We start from the raw sequence: 19,294 nt of genomic DNA, 5'->3' as shown, positions 1-19,294 counted from the left end.
GTCAGCACTATACGGGTTTGTTTTTCTAACAAAGCATGACTATTTGCTTAATGCCAAAGTTGTCGCGTTGGAAAAAGAAGAACGCGTAATAATTAAGTACAAAGTTAATGAAGAAATAGTTGACGTTATTGTTTTTCATTTACTTAACTATTGAAGCGGAATTTAAACCGATATTATATCAATATCAATTATTAAATGGGTTCTACTGTTCGAGACGCTTTGTTTTTTATTCTTCTTCTACGTTGCAAGCTGTTTGTTGTGTTTTTCTGTTGTTTCTTTTGCGAGATGACAGTTTTTATGCTACGTTCATATGCCCAACATTACGGTAAAATTACCCTAAGGAGAAAAATACTGACGGACGCAAGTTCGTCCCTGTGGTGTTTTGACCGCGCTTCAAAAGGAAATAACAAATAAGCGATGTGTTTGGCGGGTTTTTTTGTAACTGGGGATTTTGTAGCCACGTTGCTATTAATTAAAGAAACAATATATAAAGGCTAAAAAAACTCTGAGTGTTCACAAGCCATATGTTTTGTGTTGATTTTATCATCAATTTCGAATGAGTTAAAACTATTGTGCATTCAAATAAAAAAGGTTTTTGATCAACCTGTATTGCGCCCCTTTACAGCAAAAGGTGTGTTGAGTTCGCTTTTGCGCTTTTGGTTAATAAAGTGCAAACTTAATAACGTCAACAAGTGTAATCCCATGACTCTAGCAGCTGATTGTCCTGACAGAATCAGGGTACCCAGTGCAAGATGTAAACACGGGTAAAACACTTGACCACAATCTTTATCCAAACGGATGTTATGGTCAATTTTACAGATGGTTGAAACAAAATTATATGAAAGCTTCGAGTACTCGATGAGCCCAGATGTTTTATCAAATAAGGGTAACTGGGCTGTATTTTGAAATATAGGTCAGGTTCTATTCCGTGCCTATCGGGTTGTCTCGTACAAATCTGGGGTATATCGATCAGAGAGGGTTGTCTTTATCAAAAATATTGAACTGGTTTCCATACTGCTGATAAGACAGATATCCACTTTAATCCCACCACCTCTAAGACATCAGACGATACTTGAGAGTCCGATGAGTCCTATCAGACAGTAAGTCCATCGAAATTTAATTGAAAAGTAGCACACGTGCGATATTACCCCGGATAGACGGTTGTGACAGCAACGCGGTGCCCGCCAAACGCTCTGCAAGTTGTGTCTGGATTTGTGCTGTGCATCGAGGCTCGTTCGCATTGTCGGAAGGATACCCACCTTTTCAGTTAGTGTATTAGAAATATAATTGGCTATTTCTTTTATTACTAAAATATTTATTAAAATGAGATCGTTTTGTTGCAAACACATTTTAATTACAATTAAATTGGATTGTTGCAAATTAAACACCGCACTTATTATTATTGGTATATTTCAGAAATGGGTAGCAAGTTAGTTTATATCGGATGTTGTATCGCGCTCTTAGCCGTGGTTGGTTTAGGTAAGATGTTTTAATAAGCTTTTTACAATAAGACATTGTTTGCGCTTTTAATATTTGATAATGCCTGCAATTACTTGTACTTAATATGTTCGCTGGTATTTAAAACAAATCATTTGTGTCGGCTACTAGCGTACCAATGCAACGAAGCCAATGATCATCCGCTTTGCCGAACGCTGGTTTTGGAAGAGGTGTGCAACGGAAATCTGTCCTCCTTCGGCAACCGACGCTGCCCCTTCCTTTGTGATCAGTGTTCTAACAATACGAATGCCGACGGTACCACACCCACCCCTGTCACAGGAGGTATTTGTTTTATATAACTTTATTAAAATTAGTATTTAACATATATCAAATTATGTGTACACTTACTGTGACATTGATGTACAAATAAATCATACTTTTGCGTGGATACGATATCGATGAAGTAACCGTGTTTCCTTGTAGCTTTCGGTGGCCGTATATGTTCGGACGACTGGGACTGCCAAGATATCGGGCAGATTGCCTGCAGGGATCCACTGGCAAACGATTTCGGGTTCAAAAGCTGCGGCGTAATGTGCGAGTTCTGCGATGAAGGCACCCTCACGACCGAAGCCCCTACAACTACCACTACCACGGCTGAGATTACTACACCAAACAGTATGTAATGATGGACTGTATAAGCTTAATGTTCTTATTATTTCTATAAAGTTAAAAGTGATACGAACACGTGAGCATTTAATCGCTGCAATTTGATTATTACTTTATCTCGTTTATACACGTACTTCCGGAAATACTTGTACATGTACTACAATGTCCGTTGGTATTTAAGCGTACCGATGCGTAGAAGCGAACGATCATCCGCTATGCCGAACGCTGGTCTTTGAAGATGTATGCCGTGGCAACCTGTCCTCCTTCGGCAACCACCGCTGCCCATTCCTTTGTGAACAATGTTCCAACAACGACACTGATATCAACGGCACCGCCCATTCCCAAGTCACAGGAGGTATTTGTCTCATATAACCTTGCATAGGTTATTTAATTGTTGTCATATATCATTTACTGTGACATTGTGAGCCCATTTAAGCAATGCTATCGTCTGGTCAGAATATCGATAAAAATATTTATGTTTTTGACCGTACTGTCTTGTAGAGTTCGGTGGCCGTATATGTTCGGATGACTGGGATTGCCGGGAGATCGGGCAGATTGCCTGCAGGGATCCACTTGCAAAAGATTTCGGGTTCAAAAGCTGCGGCGTAATGTGCGAGTTCTGCGATGAAGGCACCCTCACGACCGAAGCCCCTACAACTACCACTACCACGGCTGAGATTACTACACCAAACAGTATGTAATGATGGACTGTATAAGCTTAATGTTCTTATTATTTCTATTAAGTTACAAGTGACACGTGAACATAAGCGCTTGACTTATGCACCTTTTGTTTTGCAGATGGAACATGTAAAACGGATGATGACCCTATTTGCGAAAAGTTAGGCCCTGATGTTTGTGAAGGGGGGAATTATTCAGCGTTTGGAGTGCTAAAATGTCCATTTCATTGTGAACAGTGCACACGCAACGGTTCTATCACGACGGAAACAAACACCACACTCACTCACTTCAACACTGTTGGTAAGAAACTAGTTTTAATGCTTGATACATCCTTTAACATGGCAAAGAATATATTTGTTGTGTTTATTAATGCCTGAATTTTAGTTTTAGTACATACAATTTTCTTTCACGCAGTTTTCAACGGGCGCGAGTGCTTTGACGATACATTGGAGTGCAAGGATATCGGTCACATGGTTTGTGAGCCGCCGCTTGAAGAGTTCGGGCGGCTACACTGCCAGGTCTATTGCGAGTTCTGCTTTGAAAACGGCACCGAGACACCCGCACCTGTCACCAACACTCCTGTGATGACAACAACAACTGCTGAAAAACAAACGACAACCACCGCCGCGATAACTACAGCTGAGCGGGTCACTACCACACAAGAACCAACAACGACAGCAGCTGCAATAACAACAACAACTACTGGTGCAAAGACGACAGCCGGTCAGGATACCACCACACAGGAACCACCAACGACAACAGCTTCAATGACAACGACTACTACGGCAAAGACGACAGCTGTCGCTTCCAAAGAAACAATGCCGACAAGTTCTGTTCAACCGTCACCTTCAGGCAAGCAATATTCACTTTTTACAACCATTTTTGATAGAAAGCATACCAATTATCTATATTGTCCACTTTCTTTACAATTTCCATTTAATCGTTTACTATTAGATACAAATATCATCCTCTGACCTCGTTTTTCGTTTCACAGTGGCGGTTCCAGCAGAATGCGTCGACGATCCTTTATGTCGTGTTATTGGTATGTCAGTGTGTGAGCCACCCCTACTTGATTTCTCTAGGACCAAGTGCCGCAGCTTTTGCGAGTTCTGCTACAACACTTCTGTTCCCATGGTTCCGCAAAAAATAACAACAACTCAGAAACCAACAGCCACGCCCGAAAGTACGTAGTTAAACATTTACTAGTAGTTGATTTAAATTTTCAATCAGATGGATACCAAAACCAAATAAATACATTATTTAAATTATTTCAGTCCCAGATCCAATGTTTTTCGAGAACTGCAATACGACTGCCGAGCTTGTATTCATACTCGACTCATCAAGCAGTGTTGGTGACGCTAACTTCGAACAGATGCGAGAATTTGCTCAAAATGTCACCCGACGTCTAAAGACAGAATATTTAAGTTTGAATGTCACTGTGGTCACTTTCAGTAACACAGCTAGGGTAAGTTATGATATATTTCTTATCTTCTTGAATGGACTGTCTTGATTCAATATAAAGTAAACGATTTAATAAGTCACTTTATTGTTTAGGTCGCATTGAAGCTGTCAGAAACAGCAGATTTAAACACGATATTAGCTCAAGAAGGAAACGTAACCTACGGTCATGGTGGCACGAATACTCATTTAGCCTTAGACCTTATGATGGCTCAATTCAACAAAGATGTCAACAATCCTAAAGTCGCGATTTTAATCACTGATGGTTCATCATTCGACCAAGCTCGTACTGAACAAGCGGCTTATAATGCAAAACGAGATGGCGTGGTTCTGTTTGTTATTGGAATTGGAGAAGATGTAAATCAAAATGAGATCAAGCAAATCAGTAGCGACCCGAACGAAAAGTATATGTTCCAAGTGACCAACTTTGCTGCACTACAGGCAATTAACGATCAATTTCATGCAAGGAAATGTATAGGTACGTTTCTTAAAAATATGCATCCATCAAGAAACGAGATTTGAAAAGTTTTAACGCAAGATTAAGTGTAATTTGTTATATTGAATACCAAAACCTTATCTACAAGATTTTTAAACAATGAATGTGAATGTTCGTTTTTTCCTACCCCAAAACGTATTTTCTTGCAGTACCAACGGACAATACAACCACAACAACGGAACTTCCATCAACGACGACGACACCTGCACCAACGACTACAGTGACACAGGCACCAACAGAAACACAGGCGCCACAAACGGAAACGACAGTTACTGTTGCTACTTTAACGGTAGCATCTAAAACTCCAGCAACTGAAACACCACCCCCTGTCCAAACCACTTTAACAGAAATGACGCTACCGACATCAATTAAGCCAGGTTCTATCGGCACAGGTGGCCCTGTATTGAGTTCGTCAACAGCAAAGCCATCATCGGTAAGCCAAGTATCTCCTGTAACAGTTACTCAACAGACTGAGTCAACAGTTTCACCAGTAGTATTGACTGGTTCACCTTCAATGCCTTCAAAGTCCCCTTCACCTGTAGAAACACAGGCGCCTACAACGACAACGGGGGCGACAGTTACTGTTGCTACTGTAACGGTAGCATCTGAAACTCCAGCAACTGAAACACCACCCTCTGTCCAAACCAGTTCAACAGAAATGACGCTACCGCCATCAATTAAGCCAGGTTCTATCGGCACAGGTGGGCCTGTATTGAGTTCGTCAACACCAAAGCCATCGTCAGTTAGCCAAGTATCTCCTATTACCTCCGTTACTCAACAGACCGAGTCAACAGTTTCACCAGTAGTATTGACTGGTTCACCTTCAATGCCTTCAAAGTCTCCTGCACCTGTAGTAACAACAACAACGGTAGTTCAAACGTCAGCCCAATCGACTCAAGCACCAACAACTACAACAACGGCACCAATAACTCAAGAGCCAACAACTTCAACTGCAGTACCCGCAACGACATCACAAGCATCAACAACAACGACAATAAAAAATACACAATCAGCAATATCTACAACAGTGGAACCAACTATAATCACAAACGCAATAACAAACACTGCACCGTCCCAATCAGCAACAACATCTACTATAAAAGTCTCGAATACTCGAGCGTCAACAACTACTACAGCTGCTCCATCTCCTTCAACAGAAGCACCAACAACAACTAAAGCCGCTACTCCATCTACCAAAGCACCGACGACGACAATGGCACAGACACCTTCAACTGAAGCGGCAACAATCACTGTAGCCACAACTCCATCCACACAAACTTCGACAACAACAACTGCAGCGCCTACACCTTCTACACAAGCTCAAACTACAACAGAGGAAATATCACCACAAACTACCACGACAGCGGCGTCAATTTCTTCAACAATGGCGCCATCAACGACTGAGGAAATAACGTCGCCATCGGCTGTAATGACAACATTAACGACAGGAACCAAACCAACTACAGAAAAGACACAATCTACAGCGCCTCAAACCAATACCAAACCACAGACACTTACTACTACTTCTTCCCCTGTCACCACCACCACAACGGCGACCACCGCTGCATCATCTCCTAAATCTTCTGTAGCGTCAACAACCACTTTAGCCACACCTCCATCCACACAAGCTTCGACAACAACCACTGCCTCACCTTCACCTTCAACACAAGCTCCAACTACATCGGAGGTAAATACTCCACCAACTCAGCCGTTCTCTCCATCTACACAATCCCCAGCTACCTCGACAACTGAAAAAATAATATATTCTCCAACATCATCAAGTTCAACGACGGTAGCTCCACCAACAGTGTCGCAAAACACTCCCGAGCCACAGACATCTACTTCTTCCGCTATAGTCACGACTGCTACAACGGCGGCCACCACTGCGCCATCCACTAAAGCTCCTGTGACGCCAGTCGCTTCCACAACAACAACTGCTGCCACAACAAGAGCTCCTATGACCACTGTTTCCCCAGTTACCACCACCTCGACGGAAACCACTATTGCGCAATCTACTAAAGTTCCTGTGACGACAGTCGCCTCGACAACAACTGTAGGCAGTTCTAAGACTCCTATTTCCACTGCCGCCCCAGTCACCACAGCTACGACGGCAGCCACTAGTCCGCCATCAACAGAATTGCCTGTGACGACAGTCGCTTCGCCAGCCACCACTGCAGCCACAACGAAGGCTCCAATCTCCACTGCCGCACCCACATCATCATCTACGGCTACTCCTGTTTCAACTAACACACCTGGACCCACCTCTCCGACTAAGCCACAGAGCATGACAACTGCATGTAAGATTTACTCTTTGGGCGTCTATGTGAATACAACTAAATATTTTTATTATACTTCAACGAATAGTATGAAGTTTAAATTCACCTTATGCACGTTGATTCAAGAGTCTTGTCACCATATCAGCACTTTGTGTTCATTCCAGCGTGCATTTCCAAAGTCGCTGATGTCGTATTCGTGGTTGACGCTTCGGGAAGTATCGGTCTTGATGACTTCGATAAAACAAAGCAGTTTATCAGGTCAATTGTACAGACGTTCGACATCGACCCGCTTTACACTCAGGTACACTGTATTGGTCTTTATAAGAGGGCAAGAAAAAGAAATCGAAACTAACGTTTGCGATTAACTTGAACAACCCACATTATTTCAAACCTATTAATTAAAAAAAAACCCATCATGGTCTGACATTCACATACTAGTAGTATTGCAAAGAGCCATTCGAATGTCCCAAAATGAATGCAATGAATTCTAATTGTATTGCAACTGATAAATAGGTGGCTCTGATCGAATACAGTACTAGTGCTCGAATTGAATGGAAACTTGGAGAGAAAAACAACATGACAGAGTTACTCGAGGCTATTGATAACATTAACTATTCTGGAGGAGGAACATCGACTTCTGAGGCTTTAGAGCTAATGCGAGGAGAAGGCTTTGACGGGTATGCGGCGTTTTGTATCAAATTAACTTATGTCATCGGCTTAAACTTTTAGATGGAATTGCTCTGGTGCATTCAAATTTATTTAGATTGGATTGCTGTAATACGTTCAATTTATATTTGTAGAGAGCGACCGGGTGCCCCAGACATAGCCATCGTTATCACCGATGGTTTGTCGAAGTACCCAATGTTGACAAAGTTCCAGGCCGACCGCGCAAAGAATGAGAGCATATCAATGTTTTCCATCGGTATTGGTAACCAGACTGATGAAACAGAGCTGTTAGCGATCGCGAGTAGCAACCAGTTCCGGTTCCAAGTTGGAGATTATTCTACGTTGTTGAAACTTGACCAGACCATTGCGCATATGGCTTGTGGGGGTTAGAAATATATGCATCTTTACCTTACATATACTTCTTCATTATATATTTTTTTCGATTGTAAATTTTTAAATTCTAATGCAATCCAATGGATTGAAATGTTTCATAATTCTTACCAATGCCATCCACATCAAATATTCCAGTCATCCTCTCCACAAAACATTACATCCGCACAACGACGCCGACAATTACAATTCCTGCCGGTTGCGTGGACCTCAGTACGGAGTGTGACTCCTACCCCCGCGACTCCTGCACCGATTATGAGCCGTATGCACGAAAAAACTGTGCTAAAACATGTGGCTTCTGTGAAGGTGTTATTGTGGTAAGTCACGGAACAGAATGAAAATAAAGATAATTAAAAGAACGTTACTTCTATGAACGAGATGAATATACTCTATTTCCATTTAAATTTAAATCGCACCACATTCCTACCGATAATCGTACATCTATACAAGTGTTCCCGGTCTCATTTTTGAAAAAAGCGCACTGTATAATGCTTTTTCTACCCAGACTGCGCGCCCATGCGAGGACAAGCTGAATAACTGCATGTCGTACGGCACGGATATGTGTTTCTCCAAGAACCAATACGACTGGGTCGATGCAAACTGCCGACATTTCTGCGGATTTTGTGGTAAATATTGCTACGTAAATGTTTCCATTCGGTTGAAATATTTACCTATGCACATTTTAATACTTCTATTGTCGTATTGAAGTGATTCCTTATGTTAGTATTACATTTTCAGGAGACAAAACGAACATACCAGTTACCACAGTTGCACCAATATCGACAACAACGACAGGTGATACTTTTATTATTGTTGTGGATTTCTATAAAACTACTAGCATCACGGCATTTTCACTCTTCAGAAAGACCTAATAATCCATACGAATTAGGAAAGAAATGTTATTAAAAAGTTTATAAACACCAATAACTACTATTCCACAGAGCCCCCGTGTGTGGATCGTTTGCCTAACTGTGGCGATTACGACGCGGACACATGCACCAATTCAGCTTATCGAGGCTTTGCTGAGAAAAACTGCCGCAAGTTCTGTGGATTTTGCTACATCTACCATACCGCCAAGCCGACACTCGTCAACGGCCATAAGTATGTTTATCGTCGTTAACGTCCTTGGGTATTTTGAGTATCAATTTTGAGAACAATAGGCTGTAACACAGCTTGAATCACTCAGAAGAATACAAGAGAATATAATACATTTTGTGTATTATGATATTTATATCTTTGCCACAACTTGGTTACATACGTTGTGGTGACAATGAAGTAATTCGCTATACATGGAAACGAATAATCACATAATATTGTATCACATGACTATTCAAAATTATTATTGCGCCATTTGAAATATTGTTAGCTCGTTTGAAACATCAACAATCTACGCACAATTATCCTTTTGATTATATAAGGGTCCAATGACCTTATACAATGCACTAACGTCAGGTATTACGTTGAAATGGTTAGCTTTTTTTCATTATGAATTTGATATTTCATTCAGATGTCCGGCGTGGAAATTGCCTGAGGAATGTACCCTGGAAAACAAGGCCGGCCAATGTTGCCCGACTCCAAAATGTGCCTCTGGTTTTAAACTCACTGTTCAAAGAAACATTTAGTCAGTTTTTACCAATTGTTCTCTATGTCATCAACAAAACATAGGGATGTTTGTAGATTGTTATAACTTGTGTGCCGGTGGAAAGTATGCTGAAATGCTGATCGAAAATGTATGTGTGCGACATTATTATTCTTCATATGGAACACACATTTAGATCTGGTAATAGGCAAAATTCAGCCAGAAATAAACTGTATCTTTTATTGATATATTTGTTTAAATTGTTATGTATAACCAATTTCATGTACAGTGTATTTACCATTCGGAAATAGTAATAAATGTTAGAATGATGTGCTAACTGTGATATCATAAAGGGTTTGTATACTTTCTGTAATAAATAGACTAAAAATTCTACCAGCATTTATTTTGTTTGTGTGCGAGTACACATTGTCTATGAAAAGTATTACAATATATTCTTTTTTGCATTCATCTCATCATATACATGATTGAAAATAAACTTAAAAGCATTAAATATGTCATGATCGATGAAACAATGTTCTGTTGTGAATCGCTAACTGTTGCGCCTTTCTACTATTACTGTTATTAATGTTATAAGACAAGTAGTGAAGTATGCTGCAATCGTCATGGCACACTCAATCCTTTACAACGGAATTTAATAAGAGGGATAGTGTCACTACATCACCACTTGACCTTTGAAGGTTCAAGGAACCGTCGAAATTTTGACCCCGTTTGTGATCTTTAGCTAGTTATTTATACACTTTTCAACTTTTCATCTGTCTCAGCTCCTTTTCAAAATGAGCGACTGCACATTTGTTGTTAATGATTGCATTTCGTTTCAAATACCTGGCCCATAGATGACGTTTTCGTACCACATATCGTAGCGTTGTCAAACGCTTGTAAAACCCAGCTCGACTTTTCAACTCTTCCGGTTTGAGCAACATTATTAAAGTCCTAGTGCTGTTACATCCGCCTGCGTTAGTCTTCGCATTTTTTACCAGTGCTCCCAAACTCAACATCATTTGATCTTACCTCTTGTATATAGCACATATGCATATAGAAGACAGATGCCTGTTTTAGTGTAATATCACACCGAGTGAACCAAGAAAGCTATATTAGCCACTGGTGTGGCCACATGGAGAAAATATAGCGATCAAACTCTGAAAAAAAACAACCTTTGAATGGTATAAAACGGCATACATTAGTGTAGCGCTCTAATGAGTAATCAAACGTAACGAAAATGAAGTCGTATAGTTTGCACTACTGTCCTGTGTTTGATTTGGACATAAAATGGGTTTTGATTTCTGAAGATTGAAATATCAAGCCTATACTAGCACTGATGGCTATAAACTACATCATAATATTCATTCCTTAGTCAGACAAAAATAAACATTTTAGGATAAAACGATTTCATGAATACAATGTAATAACTATATTATTAGTTTTGAATTAAAAACTGGCATTCTGAAAAAACACTCGCTGAATAACCATAGCTGATTAATCTGTGTAGGTAATTCCATAAAACAAATTATATACGAGTTTTGTCCCAAACTTCCATGACAAGCTTGGCATATGCAAACTAATGAAATAACGCGTTTTCAACATACAATGCAGATATGTTTTAAGCATAATACAGAATGTTCATTGTCAGAAGATTCCAGACCGATAAAGTTACAAATAACCATTTGGTATCTCAAACATCACATCTACTGTCATATACGAGTATGTCGCGTACAATCGACGTTCTTTTCTGACGTCAATATGTTAGCGTCAGGTCAGAAATGCGCTTTTATTAAAGCATTTCCTGTGGAGCTCCCCGCATCTGTGATAGCGTTTCGCCCAAGCTCGAAAAAAACATTAACAAACCAGTAGGCATGCAAATCCATATTAAATAATAATATGGCAGTGCTTTAAATGATAATATTGCAAGTCATTAAATGATAATATTGCAGCTCATTAAATGATAATATGGCAGTGCATTAAATGATAATATGCCAGTGCATTAAATGATAATACGGCAGTGCATTAAATGATAATATGGCAGTGTATTACATAAATTTTTGGCAGTGCATTAAATGATAATATGGCAGTGAATTAAATGATAATATGGCAGTGAATTAAATGATAATATGGCAGTGCATTAAATGATAATATGGCAGTGAATTAAATGATAATATGGCAGTGAATTAAATGATAATATTGCAGTGCATTAAATGATAATATGGAAGTGCATCAAATGATACTATGGCAGTGAATTAAATGATAATATGTAATACGTAATAGATGTTAACGCAGTAATTTAATGTATTTTTATTAATTTTTGCTCACTTCATTGTATTTTTAAATGTTAAGTTGATGCAAAGGAACATTCTGTCCCGTTTCGTACAAAACCAAAATGAAATATTTGTCAATATAAATATTTTAATGGCATGTCAAAATAGGTCACATTATATAGTGTCTTATAAAGGATGATGTTTGTAACAATTTCTTTTGAAAATTTGGTAATTTGCCTCGTATCAGTATCGCCAGTCTATAACAATTACAACAGTGTTGGCTTAGAGACGTAGCACTAGGTGATCATCAGAAAAGTGTGAGTGTATTAAAATCTTTGTGTATTTCTTTGAAGATTGTAAATCATTTGCACAGCTCTGTGGTTTAAAACGGCATTTATTTTCGCCTATTTGAAATAATGTAATAAAACATAGTTATAGGCAAACATAGTAAATAATAACGCATAGTCTACTGTATCAAATAACATATAGAAGTTTATTATTATTGCGACGTTCAGAAGCATTGTTTTGGGTTTAAGTATTCCAAATGTGGTCAGGAAGGAAGGAAAACAAGACAATGAACATTCATTATCTCATGACCCGAAATGGGCTCGGACATGTGAAATAGGACTGATGAAACCCACTATATATATAATCTATGTGAATCAATTCCATGGTAAATGTTTTAATTAGTTTGTCCGATATATTGTACATCAAAATGCAAATCACACAAACATCAAAATCTACTTTTATACAGAAAAATAAACGATTAACATTTCTGTGTGTGCAAAAGGGTCCTTTTTTAACGCGTCGACGTCAATGGTCTAATTATTATAACAAGGTTACCTTATAATATGTTTCAAATATAAACATATATCAAAGAACTGATAGCTGACTATCTGTTTGCAAAGTATATTCCTGAAACACTCGATAAAGACAAGTTTTAATTATTGTGAATTAATGTTTCCCGAAGACGTTTAACAAATGAATTTCCGTATATTTGTATCTTGCAACTATACGAGATGGGCACCGCCATCTTACATCTCGTCAAATCACACTAGAATCGCGAGAGCGTGCGAGAGCGCTGCTGTGTTAAAAAAAACGTGAAATAATGTCACCTTTGCACCCGAAATAACACCTATTAATACGGTCGCCGCCCCGTAATTATTAGTCCATATCACAAATTAAGTACAGAGGCAATAAAAAATACAAAGGAATAATGTACAAATGTACAAACAATTACAAATTTATGTAATTTGGCTAGGCAATCGCCCAAGCCGAATTATTCCTGAGAATGGCTACGACCAATATCATTGGTTTAGACGTGTCACATGATGAAATCCAGTCAAATTATTGGTTAAAATAATAAATATTACTATAGGAGAAACCCTAATGGTTACATTAGGAGAAACCCTAAAGGTGACACCCAACTTATATCTCAATTGCCCAAGTCTATAAATGATTTTATGTCTTTCCATAAAAATTATTTATTGTTGGAAATCGGAACATGTTAAACATGTTAAAAATGTATTATCTGATAAACCTTATTCCTAATGTATGTTGATAAGGTATGAAATCCTCAACTTAACGCTCAAATTGATGCATTGCACTGTGTTACATGATGATTTTGAACAGTATCTCTGCCTAACAAAACAGTGAAGTAATATTATACTGAAAGGGATATACACTACCACTGTACATATACTGGTAAGGGACCATTTTTTCGCCCGTGCCAATTATCCGCCCACCCTCTAAAATCATGGTTCAGCAATTCCGGTATATATGTTTTTCATACTAATAATATTTTGCGTTCAAACGAAGCTTCAAGATAGTAAAACCAACATTTTTCTATGAAAGTATATATTCATCATCAATATTGAAATATTCTTCCAGCGGGGGTTTGTCGAGTTTTACCACACAACAAAACAGAAATTATTTCAACCAAAAAAACCAACATGTTTGATTTTATAGAAATTAAAAGATAAAACTTATGTTGTTGTCAATATATAATATTGTTATGATATTTCCTTTTGATAATTTAAATTTTCCTAAAGTGGACTAATTATTAGTACTATCATTTCAGTAGTAAGTATGTTTGGCTTGTTTTTTCTTAAAAATAACCATAAAAATGATATAATTATAGATATCATTATACTGAGGTGCCAAACTTTCTCTCTATGAATTTTCATTCAATAATAATCAGTTGTTCTAAAGTTATTAAAAACAAAACTCCATTTTCGGGCGTAATATGGTCTATAACCAGTATTGTTGATGTTTCTGCTGCAGTTGATTTTTCTTGAAGTTACAACGACGAAGACACAAGACACCGAGATACATCAAATTAATAATAAATTCTACGACGTTAAGCCGTCTTCATGCGATATCCCGTTTACATGACATGCGTAGATATAAATCTAAATATGGATGCACATCTGTTGGCCTGTCATCTTTAATATTTACGTCTGTATTATCAAACCTTTTGTTTGGATAATATGAGCAAGCTTCAAATCCGCCAGTATGTGTACTATTCGTATACAACGAGAGAGTCCATAGTATCAATTGATTCTTTTTTTTCAATTGGTATTATTAAAATTGTTTATAAAATCAGTCGTGTCATAATGTATGATGTTAAGCACTGCAACTAAAGACTTAAAAATAATCTAGTATACTTGGACACATTTTCTTTTGCATGCCGACACATTGTGTCAACCTGTGAATGTCAGTGAAAGATTGTCGTCCAACGCATTCTTCTAATAACTGTTAACATTATTTTATTCTCCATTCTAACGTTTTTTAACATTATCTTAGAATAAATTTTAAGCATGAACCAAAATGTTTTTATTCGCAATTTCTTCTTTTCGTCTTTACTATAGGGTATTTAAATTGAGGAAGCACTTTCAAAAAAGTAGTCAATAACAAAGGCACAAAACCGTAAATTAACTAAGCAAACCATTTCTTTTCTTCAGTTATCTTATCTTTGATGAAACGTATCTTTATGTAAAAAAGTTTCAAAGAGAGCTGAATAGGCAAATTCAATGTCATGAGAGATTGTCATGACCATATGAAATAAAGTACTTCTAAGTGTGACAGAGTTCGATATTTGTAACCTAGATTTTAAGAATGTCCCCACGTATCCAGGATAGTATTATCTCTTTTATTTTGCAATATTGAAAATATCGAGTGCCGCTTAATCCCGTTATCTTTGTGGGATCCGGGGTCAACCTAATACACAACGCGGCTGATAAGCGAGTCACCGGGTGGGGATCCTCCTTCGATCGTCGGTGTTCGAGTTTAGTGCAGGGTTGTCTGGGTTTGCAAACACTGCAGTTTTGTCGACAGTGGGAACAGGTGCATTCGATCGACGGTCAGTGGAGCAGACGGGTGCATATCATACTCAGACAGAAGATAATAGGTTGTTATAGTTGCAAAATTGTATATTTCACCGATAACAATCGTAATCTCTTCCACAAGAAACCTCAGAAGGGCAGCTGAAGACAACATGGATACTCGTGTTGGAATTCTCGGTGTTGCCTTGCTGCTTATTGGCAACCTTTTTCTGACAGTAAACGCTCAGAACACAACTTACTGCGACTCTGGGACCAAACAGTGTGGTTGGGAATCGTGGAACGAGTGGTCCGCGTGCAGCCGCACGTGTGGCACAGGCACGAGGAGCAGACAACGTGGCCTTTGCTGTACAGTTAAACAGACGTTTGGCGAGTGTTTAACAGAATGCAAAATTCCTGACGATTCATATCAAGAGGAGGCATGTACTTATGTTTGTCCGGCCGGTAAGTTATTTACTTTTTTGCTTGTGTAATTCATCATCCTCAAACATTTAACTGTAAATTCATGTTTCTATTTCTTGTGTTGTTTAAGACAAAATCTGTAAATAAAATGCATACATATTTTCCAAATACAGTAAAATAAATGATACAGACTTTCTTGAAAAGATTTTGGATTGTTAATGTGGCCATTCTCTGGTAGTTTTGTACTTGCGTTTATATACATGTCCCTGCATGTTTTCGGGCAGGCAATTGTACGTTTGAGGAGTTTCCGTCGACCGCCATTGAAGCCTCCGACCACACTCACCTATACGGAGCCGATCACAAAATAGTTAATTCCGACCTATTCCTTCGTACTCCAACAGAAAGGTTCGTCGGCTTTAGTGTCATCTTAAATTTTCCATCCCCTGTCTCGTGGTGTTAAATGTGTTTTGAAGATATGCGAGTTTTAGAAACAACAAGATATTAAAGTAGAATAAGTTCCCGGTTCGAAGCTATTTGAGTAATGTGCCTTATGTTTTTATTGCAGGTTCTGCGAAGTGTCTTGTGAGAATGCGGTTTTTAATACCGGGTTGTTCTGTTGGGCATACAGTTTCGGCAAGACTACGGGCTGCTTTTTGCACTTCTTTAACAAACCCCTCACAATCGCAAACCCCGAAAAAAAGGGACAGTCTCCTGATGAAACACTCTACATAAGATCATGCGCAGAAAGTAAGTCCCGTGTATAATCGAGTACAAACTGTATTTGTTAAAGTACATTTTTTCAGCAATTGCGGACATGATAAAATATTGGAAATAATGAGATTGATATCACATATGGAATATGATAACAGTTAGCAAAACACTATCCTTTAATTAGCAAATCACTATCCTTTAACTTCACTTAACCTTGTTCTAATGTTAATAGGTGTGCAGTGCCGCGCAACGAAGGCGGACATCGTGTTTGTGGTGGACTCCTCAGGAAGTATTGGCAGCGCCAACTTTGACAAGCTGCGCTTTTTCCTACAGGGCATGGTCAACAGCCTAGATATTGACCCCGACCTCACACGCGTCGGACTCATGCTCTTTAACGACAAGCCCCAGTGGCAGTTCAAGCTCGGAGACCCTCTAGTTAACAACAAGGCAGCAATGCTCAAGGTCCTCACTTTTAATTTTATCAAACAGTGATATAGCACCAATATTTATTTAAGGTAAAATGTCCCGAAAAGGAATAAAAGGTACCGAAATGAGTGTACATTGAACATTTTCATTTTTCCCTCTACAGAAAATTCAGAGGATGCAATATATTGTTGGCGGAACGATGACGGCGGACGCCCTGGAGAAGGTTCGCCTGGAGGGCTTCACTTCCAACCGGACTGGTGTGCCCATGATCGTCGTCGTTGTAACAGACGGTCTGTCCCGCTACCCGTCCCTTACCAGGTTCCAGGCCAGTCTTTTACGGAGGGAAGGCGTCGACGTATACGCAGTCGGTACGTGAGAAATCATTCAATCGTGTTGTAATAATACTAAATTATGGTGTAATTAGCGATATTCTGGTAAATGTGTTGACGCAATGTTCAACGTTCATTAACGCTAAAGATAAATATTATACATATATACATGTGTATGCGTGTTTAAGGTGTTGGGAATTATGCCAACCATGAAGAGATTTACAACATAGCCAGTGCTCCAGAAGAAAGCCACATGTTTGAATTTGAAACGTTCGATGATCTTGACCCAACCAATATCACACTTGGTGTCGCGTATGATGACTGCAAAGGTTAGTTACTCTAAAAAGCACAGCTTTTCACTAATATTTTTGATGTAGGCATACCATTAATTGTTGTTGATAAAGTCCATACGAAAGAGAAAATAAAACGTTTACAATGGATTGTCTTCATTCAGAGAAAGTGTCGACAACGCCGACCACGTCCACGGTGACGACAACGAGCAGCTGTTTCGACAAAATCACTAACTGCGACACATATGGAAAGGACGCCTGCACTGATTACGCACCGTGGGCCCACGCCAATTGCAAAGCTTACTGTGGATTTTGCCATAGGCGTAAGCATAACTTTATTTAATGAAAAAAAAATCTCAATTAAGACCAAATCATAAAAGTGACGGCTCTTCTGATGGAACAGTACAAAAATCATATGCTTTCTATACTAAAAAAATAAATAAATAAAATAACAATGAAAACTCCAGGGTCAAGTCCAGTAGCCAAACATTTAGGTAACAACTATATGTAAATATAAAGGGCATAAGGTACGATCCCTCTTCGTTTGCTATAGCTTCCACGACGCCCCGGCCCTGCGTGGACAACATCCCGAACTGTGGGGATTATGGCCAGTTCTACTGCGAGTCACGAGAATACGTGGGGTGGGTGGACACAAACTGCCGGAAGTTCTGCGGCATCTGCAGTAAGTTAATAAGTATATATTTTTGCTTATTTTGTTAAGTTAGTTATGTATGTGTTCATTTGCTTGTCTATTTATTCACTTATTGATTCATTTAATTAATGTATTTACTTTTTACATTGCAAATAATATATATTTTCAGTATCAAACGACACGACGGCTGCACCAGCAACGACTGTAGCTACTACAACCCCGTGTAAGTTACGTCTTATTCTTTATTTACGCTTTTTTAAATAACTTTCGTTCTAAACGTTCCGCAATTATGCGGGGCGGTAATTTCATTATGTTTGCTATGAGTCTTGCATGCCGTTTACCGTGTAACATTTTCCCGTGCAGTCCCTGTTTGCGAGGACAAGGTAGAAAACTGCGACTCTTACGCGTCCTCGTGTCAAGACCCGCAGTTCGAGGCATACCTGCGTAACAACTGCGCCGCTTCCTGCGCCTTCTGTCAGTCGCACAAGACCGTCAACGGCACCACTCTGCCCAACGGTGACCAGTAAGAGTTTATTCGATATACAATTTGTATAGTAATATGTATATGTACATTGATTCGTATTGATTCAGATACAACATGATTTTTAACTGTAATTTTCTACAATTCAACATCCTATTTCAATGATATCATGCATCTTTGATCAAATACCCCTATCCTCAAGTTGACATTCCAATGATCATTTTCTTCAGAATGTATTGTCTTTAGTGTCCGAGTCATGATACAATCTTACTTTGATGGGGCTTATTACGACGGATAATAGTGTTTGAGCGGTCTACATATTAATAAGAGGTGAGTGTATTTCAGATGTGATGACTGGTACATCCCGGTAGAGTGCACAATGGTTAGTGTGGGCTCGGACTGCTGCCCGCTACCACAGTGTCCCGACGGATACATTTACACAGCAGAGAAAAACATCGCCGCTTAAACACCCGTCAACTCAAGCTGAAAGAGGGTGTGAGCAAAAGTGCTTCCTTTGTTATTTGCCAAAGTTTGATATATATTTCAATTTTCGTGACATTTAATTAAAATTGAAATATAGTGTGTGTATATATAAAAGAGGTTGTGCATTTTTATATTTTTATAACTTTTAGTTTCTCTTCTGATGTATATACAATCGTGTGATAGCTGTGATAAGTGAGTTGTAGAACTTGTAATAAACTTTAAGTCCGAGTTCCGTTTTTTTCTATCCGTTGCAAAAAACCCTG

General features: G+C 38.8%; 2 protein-coding genes across 2 annotated transcripts; both read left to right on the top strand.

The window, feature by feature from the left end:
• Positions 1 to 1,139: 1,139 nt before the first annotated feature.
• On the top strand, positions 1,140 to 10,022 carry LOC128226574 (mucin-5AC-like). The gene is made up of 20 exons (XM_052936521.1): positions 1,140 to 1,266; positions 1,417 to 1,479; positions 1,609 to 1,779; positions 1,921 to 2,112; positions 2,285 to 2,458; positions 2,605 to 2,796; positions 2,902 to 3,081; positions 3,196 to 3,633; positions 3,776 to 3,964; positions 4,056 to 4,246; positions 4,336 to 4,717; positions 4,885 to 7,032; positions 7,176 to 7,312; positions 7,525 to 7,688; positions 7,812 to 8,062; positions 8,206 to 8,384; positions 8,573 to 8,693; positions 8,806 to 8,862; positions 9,009 to 9,168; positions 9,575 to 10,022. The coding sequence occupies exons 2-20, from the start codon at positions 1,419 to 1,421 to the stop codon at positions 9,687 to 9,689; spliced, it is 5,502 nt and encodes a 1,833-aa protein (XP_052792481.1). The 5' UTR covers positions 1,140 to 1,266; positions 1,417 to 1,418; the 3' UTR covers positions 9,690 to 10,022.
• A 5,157-nt stretch (positions 10,023 to 15,179) lies between these two features.
• LOC128228510 (uncharacterized) lies at positions 15,180 to 19,259 on the top strand. The gene is made up of 11 exons (XM_052939853.1): positions 15,180 to 15,701; positions 15,944 to 16,064; positions 16,225 to 16,406; positions 16,603 to 16,832; positions 16,960 to 17,164; positions 17,314 to 17,454; positions 17,580 to 17,738; positions 17,969 to 18,097; positions 18,237 to 18,290; positions 18,431 to 18,590; positions 18,894 to 19,259. The coding sequence occupies exons 1-11, from the start codon at positions 15,413 to 15,415 to the stop codon at positions 19,012 to 19,014; spliced, it is 1,791 nt and encodes a 596-aa protein (XP_052795813.1). The 5' UTR covers positions 15,180 to 15,412; the 3' UTR covers positions 19,015 to 19,259.
• Positions 19,260 to 19,294: the final 35 nt, after the last annotated feature.

Source organism: Mya arenaria, chromosome 3 (assembly GCF_026914265.1).
Source record: "Mya arenaria isolate MELC-2E11 chromosome 3, ASM2691426v1".
NCBI lineage: Eukaryota > Metazoa > Mollusca > Bivalvia > Myida > Myidae > Mya > Mya arenaria.
The sequence above is the reverse complement of the archived record's forward strand: the minus strand, read 5'-3'. Positions and strand labels throughout refer to the sequence as shown.